The sequence below is a fragment of the Pan troglodytes genome, chromosome 8 (assembly GCF_028858775.2).
Source record: "Pan troglodytes isolate AG18354 chromosome 8, NHGRI_mPanTro3-v2.0_pri, whole genome shotgun sequence".
NCBI lineage: Eukaryota > Metazoa > Chordata > Mammalia > Primates > Hominidae > Pan > Pan troglodytes.
In genome coordinates, this window is record NC_072406.2 from 60,366,878 (window position 1) to 60,382,462 (window position 15,585).

Genomic DNA, 15,585 nt, shown 5'->3' on the forward strand with positions numbered 1-15,585 from the left:
TAAATATCTATGCACACGAAAAATAGAAAATCTAGAGGAAATGAGTAAATTCCTGAAAACTCCCAAGATTCAACCAGGAAGAAATTCCTGTTCAAGAAAACCTGAACAGACCAATAATGAATTCCAAAAGTGAATCAGTAATAAAAATCCTACCAACCAAAAAAAGCCCTGGACCAGACGGATTCACAGCTAAATTCTACCACATGTACAAAGAAGAACTGCTACCAATCCTACTGAAACCATTCCAAAAAATTCAAGGAGGAGGGACTCCTCTCTAACTCATTCTATGAAGCCATTATCAACTTGATACCAAAATCTGACAGAGACACAATGAAAAAAAAGTTCAAGCCAATATCCCCGATGAACATAGAGGCAAGAAAAAAAAAAATCCTCAACAAAATACTAGCAAAACAAATGTAACGACACATCAAAAAGATAATGCACTATGACCAAGTGGGATTTATCCCCAGAATGCAAGTATAATTTGACATATGCAAATCAATAAATGTGATATATCAACAGAATGAATGACAAAAACCATATGAGAATCTTAATAGATGTAGAAGAAGCATTTGATAAAATTCAACATGCTTTCATGATAAAAAAAAAAACTCTAAACAAATGAGGCATAGAAGGAACATATCTAAACACAATAAAGATGATATATGACAAACACACAGCTAAGATCATACTGAATGGGGAAAAGCTCAAAGCCTTTCTTCTAAGAACTGGAAAACAGGTCAAGAATGCCCACTTTTACCACTCTTATTCAGTATAATGTTGGATGTCCTAGCCATTGCAATTAGTCAAGAGAAAGAAATAAGGGGCATCCAAATTGGAAAAAAGGAAATTAAATTGTCCTTCTTTGCATGTAACATGACTATATATTCATATATTCATATACATATGTATATATATATATATCCCCCAAAACTAATGACTCTACCAAAACACTCTAAGAACTAATAAACTAATTCAGTACAGTTGCAGGATACAAAGTCGACATACAAAAATCAGTGATATTTCTAGACGCCAATAACGAACTAGCTGAAAGGAAATAAAGAAGGTGATCTTATTTACAATAGCTATTAAAAAAAAAACACCTAGGATAAATTTAACCAAAAAAGTAAAAGACTTCTATGAGGAAAACTATAAAACACTGATGAAAGAAACAAAGAGGACAGAAACAAATGGAAATAATCCTACGCTAATGAATTGGAAAATGGAATACTATGCAGCCATAAAAAAAGAGTGACATCCTGTCATTCACAGCAATATGGACAAGTCTGGAGAACATTGCATTAAGCAAAACAAGGCAGGCACAGAAAGATAAATACTGCATGTTCTCATTTATATATGAGAGCTAAAAAATCAAACTCATGGAAGTCAAGAGTAGAACTGTGGGTATTAAAGATGATAAGGAAAGGTTGGCTAACAAATACAAAATTAAGCTAGATAGGAGGAATGAGCTCTGGTGTTCTGCATCACTGTAGGGCAAATATGGTTAATTATAATTTATTGTATATATTTAAAGAGCTAGGAGAGAAGATTTTTGATGTTCACAACACAAAGAAATGACAAATGTTTGAGGTGATGGATATGTTAACTACCTTGATCTGATCACTACACATTGTATACATATATCTAAATATCACTCTTTGTACCCCACAAATATGTACAATTATTACATGTCAACTAAAAATAAAAGGAAAAACAACATAGATGGAATCATTTTAACAGATAAAACTTGAGAATAAAAATAATCATAAAGGAAATATTGTGATCATCACATCTGATTCCTGTGTCTATCTCTTAGCTAGTTCGAAATTTAAAACAAAAGTAAAGGATTGTGAATTATTGACTCAAACTCAATTATATTATTATGTTTATTTTGCAAATGAGAAAACTAGATTTGAGAGAGGATGAGCAATTTACCCAAAGTCACCAAAATCTAAAGTATGTGGCAAAACAGGCAGTCAAACAGGGACCCCTCATTAACTCAGAAGTCTACATTTTTTCTCACATTCTTATGTGCTTGTCACTTATATTCATTAAAAACAGGCACATTCCATCAACATTCTCTAGTAAGAGTCTAAACACCCCGTGTAAGATACAGGGAAGGAAAAGGAAATGGAACTCACATTTTCTGTGTATCTATTATGTTCCAGACACTGTCCTAAGCCATTATTTACAATACATACTTTAATCCTCACAAACACCCCCAGGAACCTGCAGCAAGTTCGGTGAGAATCAGGTATCCAAAGCTCATGTGCTTTTGATTTACTAAGTTGCTTTTGAAGACCAAATATTAGTCTTCCAAATGATCAGGCTATTAAATGTAGTGTGTAAACACCAACAGCATCAGTGTATCTGCTTGATTCACACACTTACTGAACAGTTCTTTACGATGGCACAGAACACGACATCCACACATAGGAACACCCCTGTCCGGCCTATGCCGGCACTGCAGTGAACAACCATGGGTCCTGTAAGGTGGCTCTTCCTTGCATAACGAATATATTTTATGAAGCTATCTGCTGAAGCAGGAGTGCCATGGTCTGGCCACTTGGTGAACTGCAACTGTTTTACAGAGTGACTAGTTCCCGTCTGTTAGAGAAAGAAACAGAGCGAGAAAGACATTTATTGATTTCTTATATTAGAGACCTCACGCCAACTTCTAATATTCAAATGATAATAATAATGGCTATATGGTATTACCTTGGTATTATATAGAACTTTCAAAAAGTACTCAAACCTCTTTTTGATGTTTATAAGAATTCTGGAAGTTGCTAGGAATAGAGGTTTTCTCCATTTTACAAAGGAGAGCACAGTAACAACAATAAAAATACCAGTATTAACAGGTAACAAAAATTAAGCACTTGCTATGTGGCAGTTACTATGCTAGGGGCTTCACATGAATTCTCTCCTTTAATCTTCACATCAACCATGTGAGATAGGCACCATTTTATCTCCATTTTACAGATGAAAATTTAAGGATGAGGGGGACGAGAGATGTATGCTAGGTCAGAAGTTTCACACGTTTAGAGCTGGAACTGTAATGTAGGTGTCTTGAATTCTAATCTACCATCATTCTTCTGTACCATGAGGCTGCAGGAAAACCAAGATTTCAAAATGCTTAGAGTGAGAGATGGACTGTCATGTTAGGAATAAGACCAAAAGGCAAAGTATCTTAGTTTAGAAATGACATATGAAATTTAATTAAGACATATAGGTGTCTGACAAGAGAGGCACCAATCTCTTCCAGCGATGAAGACAGGGTAGTCAATGACCATGAGAGTAGATTGTGGGTCCCACTATTGTGCTGAGCCCCCTTGAAGTGGAGTCATGAAACTCTTCCCAGCATTGTCAGATAAAGCACTTTGAATTTACCTATATCTCATCCAAAGGGATCATGACCCTTTCCTCTGTGTGGGGCCCTTATTTTATCACACATGGGACCCTAATGGAAGAACTCAAAATGAGTTTCTCACTTCTCCTATGCTTCTCCCGAATGCACCTCTTTTTCCTAAGTTTCCTGAATAAAGATGCTAGTGCTCAGAGCTCTATTCTAATCCACAGTGTCGACTGAAATTTGTGATAGTTAATTTTATGTGTCAACTTGGCTGAGCCCTGGTATCCAGATACTAGGCCAAATATTATTTTGTGCCTCTGTGAAGGTATTTTTTAGGTGAGAGTAACATTTAAATTGGTAGAATTTGAGTAAAGCAGGTTATTCTCCATAAAGTGGGTTGGCTTCATCTAATCAGCTGAAGGCCTTAAGAGAACAAAAACTGACCTCCCATGAGCAAGAAGGAATTCTACCAGCAGATTGCTTTTGGACTCAAACTCCAATTCTTCCCTGGGTCTTCAGCCTACTTTCCCACCCTGCAGATTTGCCAACCCTCCACAATCACTTGAACCAACTCCTTAAAATTAATCTCTCTCTCTGGATCAGTCCCATAACCTGTATTCAGGGATCTCAATGTTGTACTGCTAGAAAAATACACATAATCACATATTTTGTTGCTACTACAAATGTATGGGTCAAACCTCAGCATCACTCAGCAACCCTTTTCCTGGTGATTGTGCTCCAATCAACTTCTTTGGTGATGACTCCAAAACTCACCATTCTCTGCAAGTTTCCTGTTCAACTCCTATTCCCTTCACTCGTGTTAACACATGTATCACCTACCTGCCAACTGAATCCACTAGAGCAATCTAACTCATTGCTTTCTCCTATAAACCATTCCTTTTCTGTTTTCTAAGTCTATTAGACCAAGGAATCCATGAATTATTCTAGACCAATGCTTCTCAACAGAACTTCCTATACTGAAGCAAATGTCTTAAATAGTGGCAATACAGTAGCCACTATCAACATGCGACTAATAAGCCCTAAAATGTGGCTACTTGCAGGTGAGGAACTCAATTTGTTATTTTACATAAATTTAAATAACTTAAATTTAAACTTAAATATCCACATGTGGTTACTGTATTGAATATATTTTCAACCCCTCCTCTGTCACTTATAAATCATAAGTCATAAGTCACGTATGTCTCCCAATTTTATCTGCAAAACACTTGCGTCTGTGCTTTCCACCCCCATGCCAACAGCCGTAGTTGATCATGTCACTTACTAAAATTCTTCAATGTCTCCCAATTATCTTCATAATAAAGTTCATGCTACTTAGCTGAAATTTAAGACATTTCACATTCTAGCTGGCCCCTGCTTACTTTTGAGAACCTCATCTCATCTTTTATTACTCCCTGGCACTGAACTTTTACATTTCAGAAACACTTAACTACTTATATTTGTCTCTACACACACCTTATGCTATTTTATATTTTGATCATCTACTTTCTCCCTCCATCTTTTTCATTTGCATAATTCTCAAAACAAATGCCACCTCCTCCAGTAAACCTGTCTCAAAACCCCAAGTAAAGCCAAGTGTTTACCTTCTGAGCCCCAAAGTGCTCAAGACATATCTCAACATTATCACTGAACACGGTAAGTTAGGTATCTATCAGTGAGTGTACCAACCTCTCCACTATTCGGTAAGTACTGATAGTGCTTGGCCCAGTGATTAGCATACTTTAAGGACTCAATACCTATCTGCTACATTTGGCAGAGGCAGGTATAACCCAGAATCAGACAACTTCAACAGTCACTCTCCCTGCCCCACCTCTCTTTTCCAATTTTTTCTTCTCCACAGAATCTGGTTGAGGAGAAGTAGAAGTGGTGGTGGCTTCTGGTACCAGGGACAAGTAAAAAGTTACTTAAGAAGTATCATCGATCGATTTTCCATCCTACTCCTAACTTCTAGTTCTAAGACATCTGCTTATGTGGTGAAACATATATCTAATACTGATGTTTAAAAACTTACGGACTTCTCCACAACTTGAAACATTCGAATGATGAAATATTGAAGTATCTGGTAGTTCTCCAGGAATACACGGAAGTGTTTCAATTCCAATGGCTTCTTCAGAGAAATGGGCCAGTAATGGTAGCATTTGATAATTCCACCTTCTATCTCTCTGGTTATCATGGCAATAACATTCGAATTATTTTCCAACACCATTTGCCAAAAGTCATCTATGGTGCTCAGCAGTGGTCCTTGAGTAGCGATATAAAAATACTCTTCTCCACAATTGACTATTCTAATATAACTAGCATTGATGTAGTCCTTGCTTTTTCCAAGAGGAACGCGTGTTGAATCATCTATTACAGAAACAGAAACATCTGGTAGATAAAGGTGGGAGATACATCACACCCAGACTTCACGAAAGGATTTCACACATGTAAATCCATATATCTCTTTGACCAATAGAGAAGATGGCCTAGGAGTTTCTTTTCAAAATGGTTGAGTCCATGAGTTTAAATTATTTCCTCCCTGAAAACTATTGGCATGACCTAAGAAATATACAATTATGGGATGTTTATTTTTCAGATCAGTTTTTAATAAATGCAGAATGATATCATTAGCATCCAGGTACTTTTGGAAATTTCTGCTAGAAGTGGCATGGGCAAGGTTAAGTCAAGGGAAGTATCCTATAGTTTGCAACTGAACACAACAGAGGAGAAACTCTTTGTGGGAGTAAATGAGTGATATTATCCTGCAAATCTGAAACCTGCAAACCCAGAGCAGCAGGGGCCAGGGGAAAAAAAAAATCTGATAGTTGACTGCAGACAAATTCTAGGATTAACGGAATTCCACCACTGTCCCCAAACTAGACAGCCATATTTTATGTCCATTCTCAGCCTTCATCTGGTGATAGGACATGTTATTCAAAGCAAAGATATTGTGGCAAAAGGATGCTACCAAGGGGAATTGCTCCAAGTAATATGGGACTCATCTAACATGGACTGTTATAACAAATACGAGAGGGAAAACCAGCTATTTGGCCTACTAACCTTCACTGCTCCAGGAGTTCCTTCTTCACCTGACACAGACATCTGAAGCTCTGGTTCCACCACCATCCCCACACTGAGAGCAGAAACACACACAGCAAAGGAGGCCCTTCTCTGCCATGCAGCTCTCTCACCAATAACCTCTCCTTACTACTCAGAATCACATGGACCACTTATCTAGTAAATATGCTGACAAGATCTGAACAGGCATTTATATAATATCTGGCAGAACTCTTCTCAAATTTTAACATAGCACACAGAAACTTTCCCTTGTAAATATGAATGAACAGAAAAAAACAGCCAGGCGCGGTGGCTCACATCTATAATCCCAGTTACTCAGGAGACTGAGGCAGGAGAATCGCTTGAACCAGGGAGGCGGAGGCTGCAGTGATCTGAGACCGCGCCACTGTACTTCAGCCTGGGTGACAGAATGAGTGAGACTCCATCTCAAAAAAAAAAAAAAAAAAAAATGCTAGATATATAAAGATACCCGGTATTTCAAAAAGGGAGACCATTCTAAAAAATCACAACAAATATTCTCCTTTCTATAAAAGATGATAACACCTTAAAAACTCCTATTTGTATATTAAATAAAATTCAAGAGAGCAATAATTATTTAAAACAATACTTTATACCTATGTTTACTAACAAATATGTTATATTACTAAATTATAAAGGTGATAACAATGGCTTTGTAGGGAGATCTTTCATCATATTTATGTAGGTATATGATGATATATGTCATATAATAACAATAAGCCTGGCAAGTGTTCATCACAATGTTAGCAGTAGTTATTACAGTATCTAAACCATATAAATTACTTCATAGTAAAAAAAGCATTTTTTAAATTTTGAAATGAGATTAAATATGTGAAAATTAAATAATCTAAAATAATAAAAGCTTGATTTCATATAAAAGTCACAATCATTCAACTCAAACTCCTAAAGCAGGAATTGAACAGAAAAACAAATTTATGTTTAGAAAATCAGCTTAAAAAATTTTCCCAGAACTCAGAAAAAAAAGATTAAAAAAACCTACAGTAATGATTAAAATGGTAAAAGACACAGCGCATACAAGGGGAATATAAAAAATGAATTTCAGAAGCAAACTGTGGAATTCACTGCAGAAAAGAAATAATTCAAGTGATCATAGGAAAGCTCCCTAAACAGAAGCAGGAGTACTAACAGAATGCAGTGAAACATGCATACCAGGTTCAAGCAGCATGATACGCTACATGTATCACCTTGTCAACTCCAAAACAAACCTTTGAGGGAGGTGCTATTATATTCATACTTTTCAAATAAAGAATCTGTACAAAGTAACTTGTTCCATATTACGCAGCAATCTTCTAGACTCCACAGACGAGGTAAATCTAGACTCTGGTCCAAAAATAATTCCATGCTCTGTTGTCCATCAAGGAAGACTCAAGTTTGCAGACAGAAAGGCCTAAGTGTCAGACAACATTAATGAAGAGAGCCACTAAGACCCCCAGACCAGCAGAGCATAAGGCCACAGGAACAGGAACAGGAAGCAAAAATTATGCTAATGGATGACTAGGGGTAATGGCGACTGGTGCCACTCCCATTTCCACCCCTTGATTCTTGAATCCTGGCTATGGTAGAAACAGCATCATATATTGGATGCTGACATGGGGCATGTATAATCTCCTGAAGAACATTACCCCAGCCCTGCAAGGTACTGCCACCTAGCTTTCACTGTAATTGAGTCTTCAAAAGGCCATTAATCCATTCTATCAAGCCAGCTGCTTTGAGAGGATAAGGAATATGGTAATATAGTGGCAATGAGGCCATTGCCACAAGGTATTTGCCACAAAGTGAGTTCTTTGATTACAGCAATGCTGTATGGAATACCATGATGGTGGATAAGGCATTCTGTAGGTCCACAGATGGTAAATTGGTGGGAGCACTGTGTGCAGGGAAGGCAAATCCATACCCAGAGTTACTGTCTATTCTAGTAAGAAAAAAGCACTGCTCCTTGAATTATGGAAGTGGTCCCAGTGTAATCAACCTGCCATCAGCTAGCTGGCTGATCATCCCATGGAATAGTGCCCATCAGGTACTCAGTGTTGGTCTCTGTTGCTGGCAGATTGGACACTCAGTAGCAGCTGTAGCCAGGTCAGCCTTGGTGAGTGGAAGTCCATGTTGCTGAGCTCATACATAACCTCCATCCCTGCCATTATGGCCACTTTGTTCATGAGACCTATGGGCAATGACACAATGACAGGGGTGACTGGGGGAATGGTCTAGCTGATATTCATAGAGCATGTCACTCTATTCACTTGATTATTAAAGTCTGCCCCTGCTGAGATCAACCTTTGGTGAGCATTCACATGGGATACAAATATCTTTGTGTTTGTGCCTATCTAGCAAGATCTATTCACGTGCCTCTTCCCCAGACCTTATTGTCACCAATTTTTCCAACCATGTTCCTTCAAATTCCCTGACCATCCAGCTAAGCCATTAAACATAGCCCATGAATCAGTACACATTTATACGTCTGGCCATTTCTCCAAGCAAAAAACAAAAAAACAAAAAACACCAAGTGCACTACCCAATGTTCTGCCCACTGGGAGTTATTTCTCTTCACCACTGTCCTTCAGAGATGTCTCAAAAAAGGGGCTGTAGTGCTATAGCTGTCCTCTTCTGGTTGGTACCTTTATGTCACGCAGAACCTTCTGTAGACCAGGTCCAAGTCTTCTCTTCTTCTGTCAGCTGATCATAGGCAACTCCTCATGAGACAACAGGTGCTGGCTGAAGAGAGCAGGTAATGTAGCAGGGGTGGGAACAGTGAGCATTTGGGCAGCTTCTTCGTGTAACTTATTTGTGCCTTCAGGATCTGCTCAAGCCCAATGTTGTATCTACCACTTTCATTTGATGGTGGAGTGCTGCTGTGTATGCCCAACTTTATGGCTTGGTGGCCCATAGTTAAGCATTCTCTACTTAGTTCTCTATGAAGCAGTCTCTACCAAGGCCCAGTAGCAGGCCAAAAGCTGTTTCTCAAAAAGAGAGTCCAGAGAGGGTGGCAGGAATTTGCTCTGAAATCCTACGTGCCTGCACTGTGATTCATCTAAAGGGGTCTGCCAAAGGTCCAAACAGCACCCTTATCTGCCAATGACACTTCAAGCACCACTGGATCTGCTAGATCATACAGCCCACGTGGCAGAGAGGCTTGCATGGCAGACTGATCCTGTTTCCGAGCCTTCTCTTGTTTTGGGCCCCACTCAAAACTAGCAGCTTTTCACATCACTTAGTAAATGGACCAGAGTAGCACATCCAAATAAGGAATGTTTCCTCCAAAACGCCCTGGTTCACTAGCCATTGTGCCTCTTTTTTGCTTGTAGGAAGAGCCAGATACAATTTATCCTTCACCTTATGATTATCTCCACATGTCCCACAACACTGGACCTCTAGAAATTTCACTGAAGTAGAAGGCCACTGAATTTTTGTTGGATATATCTCCTACCCTCTGACAGACAAATAAGACTAAAGCATTTGCTACTTCTTGTTCACTAGATCCAATCAGCACAATGTCATCAATGTAATAAACCTCTGTAATATCCTGTGGAAGGGAAAGGTGACTGAGATCCCTGAGAACTAAATTACAACATAGAGCTGAAGAGTTAATACACCCCTGAGGTAGGACAGTGAGGGTGTATTGTTGGCCCTGCCAGCTGAAAGTAAACTACTTTTGGTGTTCTTGATTAATAGGTATAGAGAAAAAAGCATTTCCCAGATCAATAGCTACATAGCAGGTATGAAGAGATGTGCTGATTTTCTAAGGCAATGAAACTATATCTGGTATAGCAGCTGCAACTAGAGTCACCATCTGAGGAAGCTTACAATAATCCACTGTCATTCTCCAAATTCCATCTCTTTTTTGTGTAGGTCAAATAGGTGAGTTGAATGGGATGTGATAGATATCAACATCACTTCATCCTTAAAGTCCTTGATGGAGGCATTAATATCAGTAATCTCTTCAGGAATGTAGTATTGCTTTTGCTTTTTTACTATTTTCCTAGGTAGAATCAGTTCTACTGGCTTCCACTGGCCCTTTCCTGCCATAATATTCCTCACTCCACAGGTCAGAGAAGCAATGTGGGGATTCTACCAGTTGCTGAGTATGTTTATTCCAATTATTCATTCCAGGGCTTGGAAAATAATCACAAGATGGTTTTAGGGACCTACTGAGTCCACTGTGAAATGAACTTGAACTAAAGCTCCATTGACTATCTGACCTCCATAAGCCCCTGCTTTGATTTGTAGACCACAGTGATGTTTTGGGTCTCCTGGAATTGGTGTCAGTTCAGAGCCAGTGTCCAGTAGTTTCTGAAAGTTCTGACTATTTTCTTTTTCCAAATGTACAGTCACCCTGGCAAAAGGCTATAGGTCCCTTTGGGGAAGGCTGAAAGATTAACAGTATACATTTTTAGCAGTGTGCCAGGGTCCTCCCTTTCATTCAAGGTGTTCTCTGTGTGTAAACTGGCTCAAGTCTGGGAAGTTATTGACTGGTTGTGATTCTCTGTTCCTAAGGTTCAGGTTAGAATTTTGCTCACTTGACCTAGAACTCTTCTGCTTACACCTATCAGGGAAGAATTTAGTAGACGTCCCATCTAGTTCACTTCTAGGAACACCATGATCAACTAATCAACACCATAGGTCTCTACAGGTCAGACTGTTCTGATTGCTGCTTTGACTCTGCTATTACCATATCATGCTCACCTTGCCTTTGGCTATCAAGTGCCACCACCTGGCCCTTATCTCTCTGGGATCCAATTATACCCACTGCATTCAGGTTTCCCAACTCAGTGGCAGCAATTTCCACTGCAATATCTGAACTACAGAGAAGAACAATCACAGTATTCTTCAAGGATTCTGGGACTCACCTCACAAATATATTTCTCACAGTTATGAGAAAAGTACATCCTCTGGACCTCCTGGGGTGGGTTGGCAGGTCTTAAATGATAAACCTAATCTAATATTCCAATCTCCCTAATCCTTTGGATCACAGTAGATAGTATATCGAGGCAGTTCTGGCATTTTATCTTCATTTAGGCTGGGCCACCTTTTGGTCCATTTAATACAACCAACCAAATAAACTGTAAGAGCTCTTTCTAACTCCCTAATCCACATATTAAGTCCAGAATCTCTTCTTTGTGGTCCCATTTCAATAAATTCAGCCTGATCAAACACTAAGTTCCTTCCACCATTGTCCCACACCCTTAAAATCCCTCCCCACAAATATTTCCCAGATTTCTGTCAGTATAAATTGGAAAAATCATGTAGCTCTTTTGTAGTGTAACATACCTCCCCATGGGTCACACTTTGTACCTTACCCTTAAGGGCCTGCTGGGACTTGAGTCTAGTTATAGGTCTAGAAGCAATGAAGGATGGTGGCTGTGAGTCTTGAGAAGAATCAGCAATGTCTTGCAAGGCAACACACTCAGGGGAGGTAATAAAAGTTTCCTCAGGTAAAGTAGCATTAATCTCCTCAGATGGGGGTGGCATGGCTGCTTTTACTGGCAACGAAGACTCATCAGGGTCAAGGGGTTCGATACACCCAGCTTTATAAGGCTCTTCATATATGTCTCCACTCCAGTTTTCAAGATCCCATTCCTTCTCAGTCAATGCCCTCATTTTAACAGCAGACACCCTAAAAGGGTGGGGATTCAATTTGCACTGTAATTCAGCCATTTTCAGGATGAGATTTTGGGTTTGGTTTTCAATAATCTCAGTTTTGTTGTTATAAAATATAAGAGTTTCTTTCAGGGCAGAAAGATAAACTTTTGGGTTATTCACGTGGCACTTGAGCTGGGAAATTGAATCCCTAAGATCATCCTTTCCTTCTCTACATTAGGAGTAACTAGCCAATCTCATTGTTCTCATGAGAACTCAAAAATGTTCTAAGGTATCAAATACAGACACCCAGAACCTTGCTTCTTGTAAATGTCTGAATAGGATTACCTAATGGCAATACTTTGCATATCTCTACTGTCACATTACACTATGAATTATTAATACTCTATTCACTACTGAAAAGTCATTAATGCCTTTACATCTTATCAGATTAGGGAAGTAATTCATAAAACTCATCCTTAAAATTCTGTTCCTCTAGAATTGCTCTCAGTACCAAATTCTGTTACTCTAGATTCTCTAGATAAATAGAATCAATAGGCTGTATATATACAGTGAGAAAGATTTATTTTAAAGAACTGACTCATGATTGTGGGGACTGGCAAGTCAATATCTTCAGGGCAGGCCAGCAGGTTAGACCCCAGGGAAAAGTTGACATTGTAGTCTTGAGTGCAAAGGCAGTCTGGAGGTAGAATTCCTTCTTCCTCTGGAAATTTTAGCGTTTTTTTCTTAATGACTTCAACTGACTGAATAAGGCCCACTCTCATTATGGAGGCTAATCAGCTTTACTCAAAGTCTGCTAATCTAAATGTTAATTACATCTTTTAAAAAATACCTTCACACCAACATCTAGACTAATATTTGACCAAATAGCTGAGTATCATAGCCTAGCCTAGTTGACACATGAAATTAACCATTAAACAAGCTAAAAATTTTAGTAGATGATTTGAAGGAGGAAATTTTTTAAAAACTTATATTAGTTTCCTATAAAACCAAGTGAAAGAAAAAAATAAGAATAAAAACGAGAGAGAGAGAGAGATAAAGTACTTGCAAAACTACAGAGGTAGAAGAAGTAACGAGAAAAGGTTTTATAAGATAGAACCAAGGGGCAACCCTAAAATTCATAGAAACTAAAAAAAAAAAAAAAAGACAAGAGTAGACTGAAGAGTAGAAATTACAGCTAAAGGAAGATCAATTAAAGGGTTTATTTGTCTAGGTAAGAATGATGGAAATGAAGCATACCTGGTAACATTATTTAATTCCAGGAAACTAGTTAAAGATTTTGAAATAAAAGAGCATATTTCTCATGAAGAAAAGGAGTCAGATGGCCATTACAGTTCTCATCTAAAACACTGGAAGGAAGAGGACAGTGAAGTAACACTCAGGGAAAAAAAATGAGAAAAAAAAGAACTAAAACCCAAGATTCCTAAAACCAACAAGGATATTCGTTTATCAGGATAAAAAAAAAAAAAAAAAAAAGTAGAGCTTGAGACTGCATCGACTACTTATACCCATCTCCAATCAAACAATTAATTCATCAGAACAGTGATTTCAAATTAAGGGAAATGGGAAAGAAAATGAAGTAATAGCAACAAATACTACAAAACATAGTTTCATATCTATAAGAAGAATGACGAGAGCCAGGCATTCCAGCTACTTGGGAGGCTGAGACAGAAGGATCACTTGAAGCCAAGAGTTTGAGACCAGCCTAAGCAAAAGCGTGAGTCCCTGTTTCTAAAAAAAAATAAATGAATAAAAAATTAGCTGGGTATGGTGGCACATGCCCATCCCCATAGTCCCAACTACTTGGGAAGCTGAGGTGGGAGGATTGCTTGAGCTCAGGAGTTTGAGGTTTCGGTGAGCTATGATTATGCTACTGCACTCCAAGTAGACTCTGATTCTTAAAGAAACAAAACAGCTGGGTGCGGTGGCTCATGCTTATAATCCCAGCACTTTGGGAGGCCGAGGTGGGTGGATCACCTGAGGTCAGGAGTTCGAGACCAGCCTGACCAACATGGAGAAAACCCATCTCTACTAAAAATACAAAATTAGCCGGGTGTGGTGGCACATGCCTGTAATCCCAGCTACTCAGGAGGCTGAGGCAGGAAAATCGCTTGAATCCAGGAGGCAAAGGTTGCGGTGAGCTGAGACTATGCCACTGCACTCCAGCCTGGGCGACAGTGAGACTCCATCTCAAAAGGAGAAAAAAAAAAAGGTTTCTTGAAATAGGAAAGAAAACAATGTACAATAAATACAGTGGTGGTTAGGCCTGGGTTTGAATCCCAGATCTCTCTCCTATTTGCAGTGTGAATGTGAGAAAATTACTTATCTCTTTTAGCCTTTCTGTAAACACGGACACTAACATACTGACACCTCAGAGGTAGGTTGTTGTGGGGATTAAACATTACTACCTATAACAGACTTAAATTAGTAATAAGCAATAGTAATAAACATATTAGTGTTACTACTACTATTATTATTAGTGGGTGGTAGTAGCAGAAACAAACATAGAGCAACCTCAAGAAGTACAGAAAGAAGCTTGTTAAATCTCTGCCTTAAAGAGCTTGTCTTCCCATCTATCTATATTATAATGCTGAAGTGTATGAAAATTTTTTAAAAGTGTAATATACCTTTTGCACTCACAAACCACCTTTTTAACAGTTTATAGAGGTAAAACTGTCATACATGTGCACCCATGAGACCACCACCACAATAAAGATAATTAAACATCTCCATCAGTGCAAAACTATCCTCATGCCTCTTTATAATCTATCCTTCTTGCTCTCATCTTGCCCCAAGGCAACCACTGAGACGTTCTGTCAATACAAATTAGTTTAAATTTTCTAACATTTTATATATGTGGAAGCATACAGTATATTAGTTTTCTAGGTTTGAAATTTATTTTCACATTCTGGAGGCTGGAAGTCCAGTATTATTATGGTTTGGATGTTTGTCCTCTCCAAACCTTATGTTGAAAACTGATCCCCAACATTGGAAGTGGGGCCTAATGGGAGGTTTTGAGTCATGGAGACAAATCACTCATGAATAGATTGATGCCCTTCTTCGGGGTTGAGTGAGTTCTCACTCTATTCACTGCTGCAAAAACCGATTATTAAAAAGGACCAGGCACCTCTCTCTCTCCCTCTTGTGTCTTCTTTCACCATGTAATCTCTGCACATGCTGATTCCACTTCACCTTCTACCATGAGTGGAAGTAGCCTGAGGCCCTCACTAGAGGCCCAATCTTGAACCTTCCAGCCAGCAGAACTGGGAATTAAATAAACCTCTTTTATTTATAAATTAACCAGCCCCAAGTATTCCTTTATAGCAATACAAAATGGAATAAGACAGAAAATTGGTACTGAGAATTGGGGTGTTGCTATAAAGATACCTGAAAATGTGGAAGCAGTTTTGGAACTGGGTGATGAGCGGAGGTTGGAAGTGTGTGGAAGGCTCAGAAAAAGACAATAATATGAGAGAGTGTCTGGAAAAAGTGCCCAAAGGCACTTCAGAAATATTTGGGGCCAC

General features: G+C 38.7%; 1 protein-coding gene across 50 annotated transcripts in view; it reads right to left on the minus strand.

Moving 5' to 3' along the window:
- Nucleotides 1-15,585, minus strand: part of PTPN20 (protein tyrosine phosphatase non-receptor type 20) — a 92,077-nt gene that overhangs the window by 13,390 nt on the left and 63,102 nt on the right. For 17 of the 50 annotated variants that reach the window (XM_063781727.1, XM_063781728.1, XM_054659527.2 and 14 more), the window contains 2 exons: nt 5,382-5,716; nt 2,392-2,607 (listed from right to left, as the gene is read on the minus strand). The exons of 27 other annotated variants lie outside the window; for them this stretch is intronic. In XM_063781727.1, coding sequence (XP_063637797.1) covers nt 2,392-2,607; nt 5,382-5,716 — 551 coding nt within the window. Of the gene's footprint in view, nt 1-2,391; nt 2,608-5,381; nt 5,717-8,439; nt 8,628-15,585 lie in introns of those variants that run through there. 6 more of the 50 variants (XM_063781754.1, XM_063781752.1, XM_063781753.1 and 3 more) reach the window with 3 other exon arrangements.